General features: G+C 34.3%; 1 protein-coding gene across 1 annotated transcript in view; it reads right to left on the reverse strand.

The window, feature by feature from the left end:
* The window catches only part of ARID2 (AT-rich interaction domain 2), a 181,909-nt gene that overhangs the window by 88,678 nt on the left and 74,616 nt on the right, over positions 1 to 18,615 (reverse strand). The window contains exons 4-5 of the mRNA XM_003825757.6: positions 6,338 to 6,471; positions 14 to 232 (exon numbers count right to left, since the gene is read on the reverse strand). Coding sequence (XP_003825805.1) covers positions 14 to 232; positions 6,338 to 6,471 — 353 coding nt within the window. The remainder of the gene's footprint in view (positions 1 to 13; positions 233 to 6,337; positions 6,472 to 18,615) is intronic.

Raw genomic sequence — 18,615 nt, forward strand, 5'->3', positions numbered from 1 at the left:
GCTTAAAACTTACTGTCGTCAAACACCCCGGCATTAGCAAGTAGTAAAGTGATGATTTTAGGATCTTTTTCAAGTTGCATGACGTGCTTGCTTTCATTTGATAGGAGAGTGCATACGTTAATAGCAAAGTCCACTTCATTTGGGAGTCCAGATAACAGTGAAAGCACCAATTTATTATAATCATTTGGCGAATTAAAGTCCATAGACAGCCCATAACTTTGACGCAGATAATCTAACAAAGAAAAAATATACCTTAAGTATATCAAAGATCAGATACCTTTATGGTGAATATCCCTTGAATACAGAACACAGCTTTAAATATATATATATAATACATATAAAATATAATATAAATATATATATTAAAAATATAAACTGATTAGAGGTTCAAAACGTTCAACTTTTAAAACTTCTTAGGTTTACTAATTAAAATTACATTCTTGAAAAGGTATTAAAATACCAAAATGTACATACCATTTGGCCATCATTGCCAAAATATTTTTGAATCAGTATTTTAATTGACCTAGCCGCACTTTTTTTATTTTCTGAGACGTGTCTGGCTCTGTTGCCCAGGATGGAGTGCAATGTCGCTTTCATAGCTCACTGCAGCCTCAATCTCCCAGGCTCAAGTGATCCTCCCACCTCAGCCTCCTGAGTAGCTAGGACTACAGGAAGGCTCCACTATGCTCAACTAATTTTATTTTTAGTAGAGAGAGGTCTCCCTATGTTGCCCGGGCTGGTGTCTCAATCTACCGAGTTTATGCAATTCTCCGGCTGCGGCCTCCCAAAGTGCTGCATTACATGGCATGAGCCCTGTGCCCAGACTAATCTACACTTCTTACTATTGCATTTCAATGGACTTCTTCCAAATTACTGCAATATCATTAACATAGTAAAACCCATGCTAATTTTAGTTCTACAATTCTAAGTTTTGACAGATGTATAGTTTTAATCATCACAGTCAAGATATAGAGTATCTCTATCACTACAAAAAGTTTCTCATGCTCAATTCCATCCCCTACCACTAGGTACTACAAATCAAATTTACTTTCCTATCATTTTATTTCAAAATGCCAAATAAGTGGAATCACACAATATAGTCTTTTGTTGTCTGTTTTCTTTTATTTAGCAAAATGCTCTTGAGATTCATATCCATGTTGATAAGTGCATCAGTAGTCCATACCTTTCTAAACACAGTTTGTTTATCCATTCCCTAGTTGAGGGACGTTTAGATTGTTTCCAATTATTGGTGAGTACTAATAAATCTCACTATAAACATAGACAGGATTTTGTCGGGACATATTTTTTTCATTTCTCTGGCATAAATACCTAGAAGTGGGATTGCTGAGTCACACATAAGTGTATCCTTAACTTTGTAACAAACTGTGAAACTGTTTTCCAAAGTGGCTGTAACATCTTGCATTTCCATCAGCAATATACAGAGTTCCTATTGCTCTCCATCCTGGCCAGCACTTAATATTGTCAGTTCTAAATACTCTAAATGAGTCCTTTGTTTCATATTTGCTTTGCACATATTTTCTCCCTGTTAGTGGCTTATCTTTTCATTTTCTTAAGTGTCTTTAAACAGAAATTTTAATTTTGATGAAGTCTGAGTTACAAATATTTACTTTTATGGTTCATGCTTTTGTGCCTAAACCAAAGCAACTAAGATTTTCCACAGGAGAATTAATTTAAAACATTTACAAAACTTTGAAGATGGGATAAAACGGGCTTACAGAACACTAAGATACTATATAATCATAATTCACATATATAAAAAATGTTGTATTTTTAGAAATAACTGAATCCTAACTGGGGCAGTTTAGACCTTGGCAACTATGTCCTGAGACAAATATCACAAGTACATTTTTTCAAATAAAGCTGTCACAAGTTTAAGGGAAAAGGCAAAAAACTAAAATTTAAACATTCAAGAATATTTCAGGCTGGGCATGGTGGCTCATGCCTATAATCCCAACACTTTGGGAGGCTGAGGAAGGAAGATCACATGAGGCCAGGAGTTCAAGACCAGCCTGTGCAATATAATGAGATGCTGTCTCTACCAAAAAGTTAACATTTAGCTAGTTGTGGTGGTGTGTGCTATAATCCTAGCTGTTTGGAAGGCTGAGCTGGGAGGATTGCTTGAGCCCAGGAGGTCCAGGTTCCAGTGAGCTTTGGTTAAGTCACTGCACTCCAGCCTGGGCGACGAAGTGAGACCTGTCTCTTAACAACAATAACAAAAGAATATTTCGGAAATATCTGAATATTTTTAAAAGTTAAAAACACACACACACACACAATCTCATTAAGTAGGATGCAAGTAGAAATCTACTGTCACAACATACCACAGAAGAATATCATGTAAGTAAAGAATTTCATTTCCAAATGCAGACAGTTGAAGAGATACACCTCTTCAATTCTAACCTATTCTAGCAGTGTCTCCAACATAATGAAGAAATTCCACAACACAGTTATTAATGGCTATGACACAGATTGTTTACAATATTTAAAGCTTGACAATAAGAATATATTGTTCATTTTTGATAATCCTTATAAATGAAATTTCTCATAAGTAACATAAAATAAATATCTGGATAAAAAGTAATGAAACTTCTATGAATATAGGAGCAGATTTTTATATTCTACACTGTAAACTGGACTGATGATAAGCCAAGTCTTAGCAATAATTAATTTACATTTTTATATTCCACATAGCTTTCAGGTAAATCTGAACAGAAAAAAATGTGGAACCCGTATTCCTTATCTGTCACAGTCCTAAAGTTTATGTTTTCAATATGATCTTAGAATTGTGCTATTTCCTACTGTAAAATGACAGATATTCCATTCAATACATCCTTACCGGAACGACTCTGTCAAAGACATCTTCAATTAGAGTAAGATAAACATAACAATTATGAAATATCCTTTAATTATATTTAAACATTTAGTAGTAAAGTGATGATTTTAGGATCATTTTCAAGTTGCATGACGTGCTTGCTTTCATTTGATAGGAGACTGCATACATTAACAGCAAAGTCTGCTTCATTTGGGAGTTCAGATAACAGTGAAAACACCAATTTATTATAATCATTTGGCGAATTAAAAATTCCTTGGTAAAGATTCCTAAGATAATTATGTAGGAGAAAATGCTTATAAAATTTTAAGATCCTCCTTTCATTCCCTCAAGGAGATATGGTTGAGTAGCTATAATTTTATAACTGGAATGAGGAGGGAAGTTTATTATTTTTTTGAGATGGAGTTTTGCTCTGTCGCCTAGGCTACTGGAGTGCTGTGGATTTCGGCTCACTATAACCTCCGCCTCCTGGGTTCAAGCAATTCTCCTGCCGCAGCCTCCTGAGTAGCTGGGATTACAGGCATGCGACACCACACCTGGCCAATTTTTGTATTTTTAGTAGAAACAGGGTTTCACCATGTTGGCCAGGCTGGTCTCAAACTCCTGACCTCAGGTGATCCACCAGCCTTGGTCTCTCAAAGTGCTGGAATTACAGGTGTGAGACACCGCGCCCGTCCATATTTTCAACATTCTTGATTCAAAGTTTATACAAGTAGGTCACTACTGACAAATTTAATCTGAGGCAGTCACTTCTCTTTGTTTTCAATTTAGAAGAAAGGGAGAGTTGTTCCTGGAGTGCTGTTTATGTACACTGTAGAAATTCTACAATATATTCTATCCATCTATATTGGCAGTGATTGTTGTAGTCCAAATGTCTTGTTAGAATATGTAATGCTTAAAGAAAATCTTTACTCAAATATAGCTAATAAAAAATTTTTATATCTTCCTTCTTGAAACCGAAAATTTAAGTACCAAAAATGCAAATGGACTGGGTACTTGGCTTCACTTTATTAAAATGATTGAGTTGGATTAAATCATAATAATAATAATCTACCTAATAATTCTGCAGAAATGATTATATCCAATCAATACCAAGGAAAAAAACAGAGAAAGAAGGAAACTGAAGTATTAGGTATGTAATGTCAAAAACAGTATGAAAACCTATGCAAATGAATGATAAAAACCACCATGTACTTGATGCCAATGTTGAAGAATCTTAAAGCTTAAAGCAACAAAACCCACAATATTTTTTTTGCCAAGTTATTGGCCAAAAGTAGTCAATATCCTCAAAGGCAAATTCAGGCCCACATTCTATCAGTGTACGATGTTCTATATTCTAGCACTACTGACCACTGAAATTTATTATACTACCATTCAAAATATTTTAGAACAGCTTTTCTTAATGTCAACAATAAAAGTATCTCTGGATAAATACATTTATTCAAAGCTACAAGGGGAATAAGGCTGTATGATCAAATATGTAAATACGTATCTTCTCAAAGTTCTAAATAAATTTCTTTAAATACTCTCAATCTAATATTAGATAATTTCATTTTGGTGGCGTTTTTTTTTTTTTTTAGAACACATGCACGCACACACACACGGAGCTTATTCTATTTTCCTTAATAACACATTAAAAGAAAAATTAATGACTTATTTGCTTTATATATTGATAATCATGTCAATTTTTAGAATACTGTCATGATGTTGCTATGGCTCTTTCTAGAAAAACATAAAGTATAAATGCTGCCCTGAAATTCTACCCCTTTTCAGTATGAACTAGATATTCTGTAATCTGATGTTCCCCATCAGTTCCCAGTTTCTTCCTCTTCACGAATCTCCAATCCTGACTTCATTACACATGTTACACATAAAACGTAACTGTTCAGATTCTCTTAAAACAAATCAGCCATATAATAGCATATCAGAAAAGGGTTGTTTTAACAACAGGTTAAGCAATTCTATCACTCCTTTAACCTGTGTAGCTCTATCAGTAAGTTTCATTATAGGCTTCCGAAATACCAAAAATATTTCACATGATCTTTCTCAAAGCAGATCAATAGAAAATGGGAAAAAACAGATTCAGGAAAAAAATCTATTTTAAACAAGACCAAACATAGAAAAGTGTTTGTTTGGGAACAGTAGTAGCGGACACCAAAGTCTGTTTAAGTTACAAGGATTAATAGCTCTGCTATTATTGTAATACAGGGATCACACAGAGTTGTAAGTTGAAAATGATCTTTAAAGGTCATTAGCACAACATCTCATTCGATGTAGGAGTATCTTTTTTAACATCCTTGAATTAGATAATGGTCATTAGCTCTTTTTAGAAACAAGGAGCACATCACCTAACAAGTCACCCCATTTTATCTTATCAGCATAAACTATTAGCAAGCATTTCTAAAGGTGACTTAAAATATTCTCCTTTGCTCTTGGTTCTTGCAGTAAAAACTGTTCATTAAAAACAAAGCTAGGTTTTGTTGGCACTCCCTGCTTCACCCCTACCCCAATTATACAAAAGCATCAGATGAAGCCTCTTCTAATGGAGATCGCAGATTCTAAAAGAAGATTCTATTTCTTCAGTCATTACTGATTAGGGAAGAAATATGAAGTCAAATTCAACTTTTAAGAAACTTTGAAAATAGATAATACGAAAAAAAAGTTGATGATACTGATGATAGTCCACAAATGAGACAGTATAAATCTAAGGATAACCTGTAAGAGTATAGAACTAGTACCAGTAAATAATAATAATGATAATAAATATTTAGAATAATTATAATTTTTATAAAGAACATAGCTTGAAAAACAAGGATCTCTTTTTTTTTTTTAGGCCAAATGTTAGTGAGTGGAAAAACAAAGATGTGTATCTCCTTAGACCTCTCTTCCTAGTCATCACAGTCCTGACCTCCAGAGCCACTGAAAACTGGAGCCCGTCTACTCCACTCAAGAGAGTATCAACACTCGTGTTGATTTTTTTCCAACTTGATTTTTTTCAAGCTGTGGATTCCTCTATAACCATTACAAGCATGACAAGTGAAAAAAAAATCTTCCTGCTACCATGGCAGGAAAATAGAATAATCAGAAACATTTCTGAGAATTCTGATGCCGGAAATCCCATTAATGTTAGAAAATCTAATAGACTCTATAAGAAAATTCTTGGTCTCCTGAATCCTAACAGGATCTTCCTCTTCTTATTTTAGTGACTATTTAGGATAAACTGATCATTAGTTAGAGCAATAAGGAAAAATCATTACTTGGAAGTGAAAGTGTTTTATAACTAAAAATTCCTGCAACTAAAATTCTCAAGTAACCTGTGAGAGAAAGGGCTCTGATACCAATTAGATGTCAATCCTTGAAAGCTGCATTACCTTAAGGCCTTAAGTGTTCTCATGTGCAAAGGAAGGGACTAACTCATTGGATGATGTCTATTTTCCTAATTCAAAACTGCGGACATATATCCTGTTAATTTGCAGTGATATTTACCCGACACACTGTGTTGCTGGTAATTGTAGGAAGATGGAATTGCACCAATAGGAAGCTGTGGCTTTGGATTGCCTGGTGGTACCTCATCATCATCCTCCCCAAAATGATGAACTTTCTCGTACTTTTCTAGGTAACTGAAACAGAAAAACAGCACAGCAAACATTTAAAAATAGATTTATATCTTATTTTTAACTCTCACCACATATTTGTTTTCCTTTTCTAAACAATAATCTAAAAAAATTAATAAAAATACCATAAACCTCTTATATTAGAACAGTAACTCCAGTTTAGAGTAAGATAAACCGCAGATAAACTCAATGCAATGGTTCTTTTTTTTTTTTTGAGACAGAGTCTCGCCCTGTCGCCCAGGCTGGAGTGCAGTGGTGCGATCTTAGCTCACTGCAAGCTCCGCCTCCAGGGTTCACGCCATTCTCCTGCCTCAGCCTCCCAGGTAGCTGGGACTACAGGCGACTGCCACCACACCTGGCTAATTTTTTGTATTTTTTGTAGAGACGGGGTTTCACCGTGTTAGCTAGGATGGTCTCAATTTCCTGACCTCGTGACCCACCCACCTCGGCCTCCCAAAGTGCTGGGATTACAGGCATGAGCCACCGCGCCTGGCCTCAATGCAATGGTTCTAAAAGTATTTTTATATTTTCAGAAAAGACCATACCACTATTCAAATAACAATATAAAAATAGGGAATATCAGATGACAACTACATGTAGATGAATAGTACCTTTATTTATTTGTAAAAATTATACATGGTCATTATAAAAACCATGTGAAAATTAGAAGATTCTGTAACCCTTGACCTCTACAAATTCACTTATCAGCAATAACAACAGGTTCATGTGCAAACCTGAGTATATTTTCTGAGAATATCTTTATTTAATAATATAGTTTAGAGGTCTAAATATACCAATACATACTGCACTACCTCATTCTTTTGTAACAGCTATACAGCATTTGATCCTATTGATACATTATAAATTTAAATAGTTCTCTAGCAATACATTTAGGGTATTTTCAGTTTTGTTTTTTGGTAATAAACTTAATCTGTACACTTGTTTGAATATTTTCTCTTGATATTAGAAAGGTATGCTCATTTTAAACATCAATATAGCCAAACTGCAATCCAAAAGTACTCTGCCTAATACATTTTGACCAATTTATAAGACAGTGTATCTCCCCACTGTATCACCATTACTGAGTATAATCAATCTGAATATTAACTAGGATTGAATTTTCAAATTCATAATACCTCATCATCTACCAGTTTATAGTAAGATTTCCAAGTAAGATGTGATTTTAAAACAGGGAAGCAACTGGTCGAAACCATGTCAAACACAACACTGTATTCTAACATAGCTGTTACTATGCTTCACAGATAAGAAGTTAAACTGATTGATATATACTGACTTACATTTACCAAAGAAAAGTTCTACATGTGATCATTTTACAGATCAATCCTTCTACCATTCCTGATCTAGGCAGGTGCTTAGTCCATTTGGAGCTACTTAAAAGCTTGGCAGCTACCTACCCTCTGCTTTTTTAAGACAGCTGAGGTAAGGGAGGTGGGTATCAATGAACATGTAAGAGTATCCTGGAAGTATTATTTTTAGTACCAAACCTTAAATTTCAAAGAGGGATGAATGGAAGCTATAATTTTATAAATATAAAAACTAATGACATGAAAAATCATTATCATTCCTCATTTTCCCCTTCCAGCTTTACAAGGCACAATAATTCACATCCTTGAACCTGGAAAATAATTAAACTGTCCCTTTCCATTACTTCCAAGTTCCCCACATAAGCCTAATTTGAGCAAGAAACTCTTTCCTAGCAGGTAGCTTGATAGATAATGAATCCAATATTTTTCTTTATGGTTGTAGATAAAACATACTGAAGCAGAGACATATACACAGATATAATCCTTGAGCATTGAAAATGGTAGGCAAGTGTACACATTTCAACCTGACTCTGAGTATGTCCCTTGCAGACAGAATTTACAGTCTAAGAACACAAAACAGAACAAAAAGATGATTAAGAAGGCGCAGTCATTCTCTAGTATAAACCCACAACAAACTTAAGTAGGTAAATGAATCAAGCTCATTCTATTTAAATTGCTAAAGCAGGTATCACAGAAAGAAAAATATATATAAATGTAGACATAAAAAGTACACTGGAAAAACAGCTGCTCAAAATTTATGTGGCATCTTTACTGCAAATGAAGGATAATATATGTCACACAAAATCACTTGGATATAATAGTATTCATAGAGGTATTTTACATAGTACAATCTTTTAGAATTGTTTGAACTCATTGTGGAATGGTTAAAACAGACTACAGATAAATAATCTTTATAAAATAATTGTTATCTAATCAAAATAACAATGAAGACCATTAAATAACAGGTTTAGGATGCTCTTCATAAGTTGTTATCATTTAGTACAGTAGATTTAAAATTTACGTGTTTTTTAGGGTGGGTGCAGTGGCTCACGCCTGTAATCCCAGCACTTTGGGAGGTGAGGCGGGAGTATCTCTTGAGGCCAAGAGTTCGAGGCCAGCACGGCCAACACAGCAAAACGCCATCTCTACTAAAAAATACAAAAATTAGCTGGATGTGGTGCCGCACGCCTGTAATCCCAGCTACTCAGGTGGCTGAAGTACAAGAATTGTTTGAATCTGGGAGGCCGAGGTTATAGTGAGCCAAGATTGTGCCACTGCACTCCAGCTGCCTGGACGATAGGGCAAAACTTCGTCTCAAAACACACACACACACACACACACACACGCACGCACACATTTTTAATAACGGCCGGGAGAGAAAGCAACATTGTTAGTAAAGAAAGGCTATAAACAGGAACTCGTCCCTCCCAGAACACCCAAAATGGAACGTAAGAGATGTGGAGTGAACTGACAACACTATATACTCATAATAAACCATATATATTATATACATAAAACCCCATATAATTCAAAGTTTCATTAGGTTTTAAAAATACATCATTTCTGGTCCCTTGTAATAGTCTAACAGTATTCTTCCAAACAGATTCTTTGCACAATTCCAATCCCCAGAAATTTATGATTTAGGCTGTTATGATTTTGAAATTTTTATTTCCCTGGCTTGAAGACCAGTACTTGTTCTTACTGCCATTATTAAATATTTCCAACTGAGATGCAAAAAGATTTTGGCACCCTCTCAATAAATAAGCACAAGGTCAGTTTGTTTGGTTTTTCAGTTATACTTCTAAAAACTAAAAAGTATTAACAAACCAGAGAACACAGCTAAAACACAAAGTTACATTTCAAGTGCAAGTGTTCTGATTTAATTCCCTAACATGACCTTGAGTTTACACATCAACAGATCTACTGTGTTCACCCATTAAACTACAAATGCTAGACTGCACATCTTTCTCCTCAAAAATCGATGACATAACTTTGAACAGTTAACATATTATTCAAACAAATATTTGCTGAGCTCCTATAGTAATCTGCCTAGTACATTACATATTTAACTCAAAACTAGTGAAATATTGTAATCCAGAAAGCTTAAATGTGACCAATATAATGGGGGAAAAAGAATTCATTCAAAACAGCATCAAATAATATCAGCACTATTACAGTGACTTTGGGGAAATTTAATGTATCTCTTACAATATCTGACAGATTAAGTAGACAAAGAAATAAATTAGGTTACAGAAGACTTGAATATCACCACCAAGATGATATTGGACACATAATGACTTCCTTTTAGAATCTTAATGGAAATTTAAAAAGTGATCATATTCACTTTTTAAATTCACACAGAAAACTACAATAAATTTAAGATTATATGTTATATAGGGCACATTTTCTAACCACAATGCAATTCAAGAAATTTTTTTCTTAGAATAAATCAAATTCTTGTAAAATTAGAACTAATTTTTTCTTATGCGAAATTCCAAACCCATATGCAAAACTATAAAGACTAGCATAATAGTATCTATCAACAGATATCAATTTATGGTCAATCTTGTTTTATCACAACCACAGTTACCCATCTTGACAACCAAATCTCTCTCAGATTTTTTTAAAGCAATTCTCAGATATCATATAACCTCATCTGTAAATATTTTGGTAGAATACTTATAAACTGAAACAATAACCACCACCACTACCAATCAAGAAAACTCTTGACTATTCTTGGATCAAGGAAAAAAAATTAACTCTGTATGACAGAAACACTTCCATATTAACAAAACCTTTTGAAATGTTACAAAAAAAGATGATAGGGCAAGGACTCATATTCACTTCTCCCTTTAAATCCAATTACAATAAACTTTAGAGAGAAAAATAAAGAGATATTAGCATAATTTCTCAGTTAAAAACTTTCATAAATTCTGATACATTTAAGGCAACTTCAAGGATTCACAAGGCCAACTTGCAAAACACATCTTGAGAAAGTAATATGGTCTGGTGGATCCTAGGCCCAAACACTTAAAAAGGCAAGTTCAATTTGGATTTCCCTTAGCTCCTGAGGAGCTACAGAAAGTGACGGTGTGTTTCAAAAGGGGACCCAGAGAGTAACAACTATTTTTAAAAAGATTTATTGAAAGTTGGGTTGAAATAGTTGGTTTTCCAAGAAAGCAAGGTCCTTTATAAACTTCGACTTGTAACTTCTTTGTCAAAATGAGTCCAAAGACCAAGGGGATGTGAAGCAACTATGAGAAGCACCAGCACGGAATGACTGGTGTCATCCGGTGACAGGGACCTACACTGATGTGATAACTTCAAGATGAAAACACTAGGCAAAAAAATCCAGTACAGTAGCTTGGAAACCATAAAAATAATAAAGTTTCTCTTCCAGGATTTCCAAAAGAGAGAGAAAAACAGAGAGATATGAGAGAGCATTAAAGAGTAAATTTGACAATGTAGATCACATCGGTAATGTACAAAGTAAGCCTGAGAAACTGTTCTATATGGAAAGGAAATAAACTAATGGAAATAAGTGGTGGACAAAAATGAAAGATATGTATGATAAATAAAAGCTCAAACACAGAAAAAATTTTAAAACCAGTAGTCCTATAGGAGAGACCGGAATAAATGAAACAGAAGCAATAATCATTGATGTAATAGAAGAATGTCTTTAACTGAAAGGCATGAAAGGATGTAAACATCAAAAAGTTCCCTGGGGCTAGGGTGTCCGGGTACATGGGTCACCAGGCAAAATGTAAAGAAAATTGAAAAATACTCAGATACATCTTGATCAAAGATTTAAGCTTCAAAAATAGAGAAGATTCTTAGAACTATCCAGAACCACCATCCCGCCCCCACCAAAAAAAAAAAAAATTACACAGAACATTTGAATCAGGCTCTGATTTCTCTCCAAAAATTAATTGCCAGAAGATAATGAACAAATATCAGAGTTTGAGAAGAAAGGTTATTTCACAGGAGTTTCCTACCCAATTATGTTTCTCACCTAAGACAACAGAAATTCATTTTCAGATATGCAGACTCAGAAAGAATAAAGCCACATGGCTCTCTAGACAAAAACAAACAAACAAACAGTCTGATAGATGAATCAAAATTAAGAAATGGTTTGAAACACAGAACAGAATGGTGATTACCAAGGGGGAAAGTGGTAGGGGAAAAAGGGAGATACTGGTCAATGGGTACAAACATTCAGCTACAATATGAATAAGTTCAGAAGATCTAATATACAGGATGGGGATTTTAGGTAACAATACTGAATTGTATACTTTATTTGAAATTTGCTTAAATGTTCTCACCACAAAACAAAAAGGGTAACTAGGTAAGGTGATAGATGTGTTAAACTAACTTCACTGTGGTAATCATTTCACAAAACATGTATACCAAACCATCATGTTGTACACCTTAAAATCATACAATTTTATTAGTCAATTGTACCTCAATAAAGCTGGAAAATTTTTTTAAATGTCGGAATGGTTAGGTAGCAATACAGATGACTAATAATAGGTACAGAAAGTAAACTCAGATATTAGTCTCAATAATAACTATTATATATACACAAGAGAAAGCAATTGTGATTGGTAATTAAGAATATAAAGATATAAAACTATTAAAATAATTTGAAAACAATACTCCTCATCTGAATTTTCAAGAACTTTTCCACATAAATGGGAGAAGAAAAGTAGTAAGAATTAAAGCTCTACTCTGTATGTTACTTGTATAGGAAGACTGAACAAAAGGTTTATTCTCACAGTTAATATTAAGGTAAATAGGTTATCAGCTGTTTTCTAATTTTTTTCAAGTGCTTAACACAAAAATTAAAGTCAGGATCATTACTTTCAAAATCACCATAGGGAAATAAAAATGACAGCAAATATAAATATACAGAAAAAAGGAGAAAATAAAGACTATCCTATTATGCAGCAAATCCACTCTGAGGCATACACCCTAAAATAAAAACAACTGGAAACAACACAAACATCCATAAAGGAAAGCATAGATAAAAATACTGTGGCATATTGAGGCAATAAAATACTATATGGCAGTAAAAATTAACAAATTGACATGGACCCATACAAACAGCCATCAACAACAAAATGGTAAGTAAAAGAAAATCATTTCAGAAGAATACATTATAATTCCACTTATATGAAGATCATAAGCATGCAAAAAATCGAATATATTTGTAGCAACAGACAAGTATGTAGTAAGTGACAAAGAAAAGCAACATAATGATTATCACCTAGAGGACAAGCTAAAGTCTGCCATTCTACAGAGGCTTCAAAGGTATTAGTAAGGTTAAATTTTTTGGAGGTGGGGGTTTAGATGATGTATTAAGCTTTTTTGTGTGTGCATGATATATTTCACAATTTAAAAATTTTTTTAACATCAAAAAACCAGTAGTCAATTATTTCAAACTTTCCAAGAACAGACATTTCCATTGCTATGTAAAATGTTTCCAACTATAGAAAAAGATTGGAAGCTATGCTGAAAATCGTAATCCAGTAAAACCCTGATAAACTTCATAAAAGTTGCAGTTAAAAAAAAGACTACATACACACACACACACACACACACGCACACACACGCACACACTAGAAAAACTAATTTACTCATTAAACACAACCACCACAACCCAAGACTATAAGATTTTATTGTGGAAGTCCAGTGATAGTTCAATATTGAAAATTTCATAACAATTAAACTCATCTGTAGATCAAAGAAGAAAAATGATATTATGTAAACAAAGGATGCCAAAGGGAATTTAATAAAATGAAGCCGCATGCTTTGCTGGAAAAAAAATTTAATTAATGAAGAATCTCAGAATACTTCTACTTTTGGATCTCTCCTATGACTCCTTTGTTGTGCAATTCAGAGAATTTCCAATGTAACTCCTTTTTCCAGTACAGGCCTTCTCAGGACTTCACAAGCCAACTTCAGCCACAGTACTTGCTTCTGTAGAAGAAATGTCCTTCAAAGTGGGGCACACACATAAGATACTCCAATAGGGAAAGACATTTAATTTATGCATTGACACTGTCTCCTCTCTCCCTCTCTTCATATATCAGGCACTCCATATGTTACTCATCCCATTTCAGACAAAGTGGAATGCATAAGAGAGGAACCGTCACTCATTTGTTAGCTTTTGACAAGTGGAACCTTTACTCATTCGTTATTTTCTATTTACTAATGTCTGCGTGTGTCTAGGTTAAGTCAACTTAAAGATGTATTATCTAACTTTAATTAAACCATCTCTCACAAAAAGGACAACTAAATTTAATAGATTCCTCCAAAGAAACCAGTTTGAATAATGCAAACAAAACTAAACAATAAAGTGGCAGAGTAGACGCTTCTCACCTGAACCTATTGTCAACCATACTATGAAATAAAAACAATGACAATGCAATAAGATATGAAAGAAGTAGGCCAAAAGATTTCTATATTACCAAAAGAAGATCTAAACTATAAATTTACATGCCCCCACAATGATTAACCTTGTCCTAGGTTAATGCTGTACTTTTTGTTACCTGATGCTTTGCAATATGCTTACAACTAAGTATCCAGAATTTGAAGTACTTTGTTAAAGTTTAAAATGAAATATTATTTCAAGCAAGGATACTGATAAATATTTACCAGTCATTTCAGAAGCTAACTTCTGTATCATTGAAGACAAATGTTTTCATTTTCTCATGATAAAAGTGGCTAAATTAATACATGGAAGATATGGCAAAAAAAAATACTGTTGCAAAATGATAAGAAAACACTACTGAAGAGTTGAAGAAACAAGGATTAGAGCAAATTACACTGTGTGGGAGGTTTCTATATAGCTGAATTCAAGTACAGATGTTTCTAACATGTCTGAGCTTATAGTATTTACTAGATTCTCTTTCAAAAACAAAATTCACAAAGAACTACTTTTTAGTGAGTCATTAAAGGAAAGCTCTAACATGGAAGATATGTTCCCATAAGCAAATAATTTTTTTTTAGAAAAAAAGACTTTCAGAAAAATATGTTAATTCTACTTAAAGCCACAATGAATAAGCAGGTGCTTTAATTGGAAAAGAAAAGAAAATGAGGGGAGAGGATAGCGGGAAAAGAAAAGGAAAAAGGAAGGGGAAAAGAAGGGAAGATTACAGGGTAAGATTAGACATGTGAAAATCATTTATTATGTCATTCACAGGCAGACGAACGTGGCAAAGAAGTTGAAAGTCGGCAATGCCAAAAGTGTTACAAGATGATTTCAATGTAGTAAACAAGGTTTTAGACATACAGCAAAATTTACTTTGTGACTTTTATGATCACATAATGAATTGACTCACGAAAAAAAAATTTTTTTTCTTTACCACACAGTGTTTCTTGGTAGTGTAAGTACTCTTGAAGCTTATTTATAAGTGATGCCAATCTTGAGAAGAGTTATATGCCTTACTTCTCAAAAGCCCAACTTTACTAACTTTCCTGTGATAACATTAGATGATGAGCAATATCTTACCTAGCAGATAATTTGGAAAACAAGGCAATAAAGACAATCTACCCGTTACAATAAAGGTGAAATTCTAACAATAAATAGAAAGTAATTACTTTTAAAAGAAATTCACGCAATATGGAACATTTTTTAAAGAGTGTTTTTTAAAAAGTATTTTCTCTCTACCATGTGCCTTTGTGACTGAAAATACTGTGCAAATGTCATATATTAAAACTCTTCGGCAGGCACAGTGGTTCATGCCTATAATCCCAACACTTTGGGAGGCCGGGTGTGAGGATCACCCGAGCCCAAGAGTTTTGAGACCAGCCTGGGCAACCATAGTGAGACTCCAACTCTACAAAAAATAAAAAATTAGCCAAAAGTGGTGGTGCACGCCTGTAGTCCTAGCTACTGGGAAGGATGAGGTAAGAGGATCACTTAAGCCCGGAAGGTTGAGGATGCAGTGAGCTGTGATTGTGCCACTGCACTCCAGCCTTGGCAACAGAGAGAGACCCTGTCGTCTCGGGGGTGGGTGGGGGCGGGGGAGCCAAACAAAAAACAAAACTCTTATATCTACACTGAGCCAGAAAAAAGGATTTTCCAAATAATTTAAAAACCTCCCTTAAGTTTCTGTAGGCTTGAACCCTTTAAAAACAACTTTTATACTGATACAGATTCATACTTTAAAGTTACAACAATATTCAAAGAATTCATTTATCCTTCATCCAGATCCAGATACACCAATTGTTTATATGTTGCTTCATTTACCTTATCCTATTCTCATTCTTTCTCTCTCTCTCTGTCCCCCACCCCCCAATACACACATTTTTTGTGTGTGAACCACTTAAAAACAAGTGGTTTCTCCTTGTTTTTCATGACCTTGACATCTTTCAAGAGTATAGGGTGGCGATTTTGCAGAATGTCCTGCAATTCGGGTTTATTTGATATGTCTTAATAATTAAATTAGACACAGAGAAGGTATTTTTTGAAGGAATACTACAAATGTGAATTGTTACCCTAGTGTATATATTAAGAGGCACATCATGTCTATTTGTCTCACAGTTGGCACTTTTACTTTGATTACTTTGTTGTTAAGGTTGGGATTGCTAGGTTATCACACTATGAAGTTATCCTTTTCCTTTTAGAAATTACTAATTTACAGAAAAACACTTTAAGTCTAAATATCCTGTTCCTTTTCAACCTTGTACCTGCTAGTTTTAGCATCCATTGATTCTCAACTAAGTCACTGTGAAAGTAATTTTTCTTTTTTTACTTTTTTTTTTTCTTTTTTTGAGACGGAGTCTCACTCTTTCGCCCAGGCCGGACTGCAGTGGCGCTATCTCGGCTCACTGCAAACTCCACCTCCCGGGTTCACGCCATTCTCCTGCCTCAGCCTACCAAGTAGCTGCGACTACGGGCGCCTACCACCGCGCCTGGCTAATTTTTTGTATTTTTAGTAGAGATGAGGTTTCACCATGTTAGCCAGGATGGTCTCGATCTCCTGACCTCGTGATCCGCCCACCTCAGCCTCCCAAAGTGCTGGGATTACAGGTGTGAGAAAGTAATTTTTCTAACTCCATTATTCCTTCAACATTTATTAGTTGGCATTCAACTGTGAGTACTTTCCATCCTCTCTCGTTTATTTACTCATTATTTATACCACCATGGATTCAGAGAGTCTCCTCTTACTTCATGGGTATTACATTCCTATCGTTATTCAGTCAAATGCTCAAGTTATCCTAGATTTGGCATCTGTATCCTTTAGACATTGTCCCAGATTTGGCCACTGGGATCCCTTTCAAGCTGGCTCCTATGTACTTTTGATGTGTCCTTATCATTTTTTTTAGCAGTTTCTTACTTTATATTTATAGCACAATAAGATATTCCAGGCTTATCTTGTATTTTCCCTGCTTCAGCCCTAGAATCCCTCTTTCTCCCCAATAAACACTGCTTCTTTTCAGTGATGAATGGTATTTAGAAACCAATTATCTGGACACTAGGTGTGCTCAATGCTTAAAGAGGTATCTTTACTTCTAGGACCTTCCATTATACAAAACTAAGAAATATAAACAAATGCATGCGCACGTTTATAAATTTCTTTATCTCTAAAAGGATAAAATCATAGCAACATCTCTAATATCAATTCAACATCACAGTTATCTCTTTTCATATTTTAAACTTTTTTCTCCAGTACTGAGAAATCTGGCTCATGTTATTCTCAATAAAATTGCACATTTGCTCAATCCTAAAGTAAACAAACCTAGAATTTAATATGAATTTTACAGTTCTTTGTGTCTTCAGATAAATGGTATAGTATTTGAACTACTAATTCACTTGTTTCTGTTTTTATTTCATTTTTGGTTTACTCTGCCACGTTATTGTATCTATTTAATTTTATTATTACTTATATTTTTTGTTAACTATCTATGAGTCTATTTTCAGTACGAAAATTAAATTTTCTGGGCACAGAGGCTCACACCTGTAATCCCATCACTTTGGGAAGCTGAGGTGGGTGAACTGCATGATCCCAGGAGTTCGAGACTGCCTGGCCAACACAGTGAGACCCCCATCTCTACATAAAATTTAAAAATTGGCTAGGTGTGGTGGCACACACCTGTTGTCCCAGCTACTCGGAGGGCTAAGGTGGGAGAATCACTTGAGCATGGGAAGTAGAAGATGCAGTGATCCATCATTGCACTACCACACTCCAGGCTGGGCAACAAACTGAGACCTTGTCTGAAGGGGAAAAAAAAGAAAATAAAACTAAATTTATGGGTTTCAGCTAAAGTCATGAGGGGGTAATTTATGTAATGTGTTGCTTTGTTCTTTCATTTTGTTTTCTATATCTTTTGGTATTTAGTAAAATCTGTGTTTTTGTTATATTGATTACCTTGGTACTTACACATATGCAATGCCTTAACCCATTCTCTTATTTTGTCATCTGGCATGTCAACTTTCAGTAGTATCTTTTGACTCCCAACTATTGCTTTTATAACAACAAAGGTTTATTCTATTTTCCTCTTTACTTCTTCCTTTATAGTTGCATTATTTCTACTTTGTAAAGATATAACAGATTTACATATTACACTGACCCAAATTTTGCAAGAAAAATTGATGGGCAAGATGAAAATAAATAAATTTCAACAAAAAAAATGTGCACCATTGACAGATGGGATTTTAAAATAAGGGATCATGATTTATTAAGTGTACATAATGATGCATTTGTTCCATGTTAATCCATGTATTGTTCTTCCACTGAGGAAAAGCAAGTATCAAAATAAACTGAATCTAAAAACAAACCTTCCAATCAATGCATGACAAACTATTAAAGTGATTTAA

Source organism: Pan paniscus, chromosome 10 (assembly GCF_029289425.2).
Source record: "Pan paniscus chromosome 10, NHGRI_mPanPan1-v2.0_pri, whole genome shotgun sequence".
In the NCBI taxonomy this organism is placed as follows: Eukaryota; Metazoa; Chordata; class Mammalia; order Primates; family Hominidae; genus Pan; species Pan paniscus.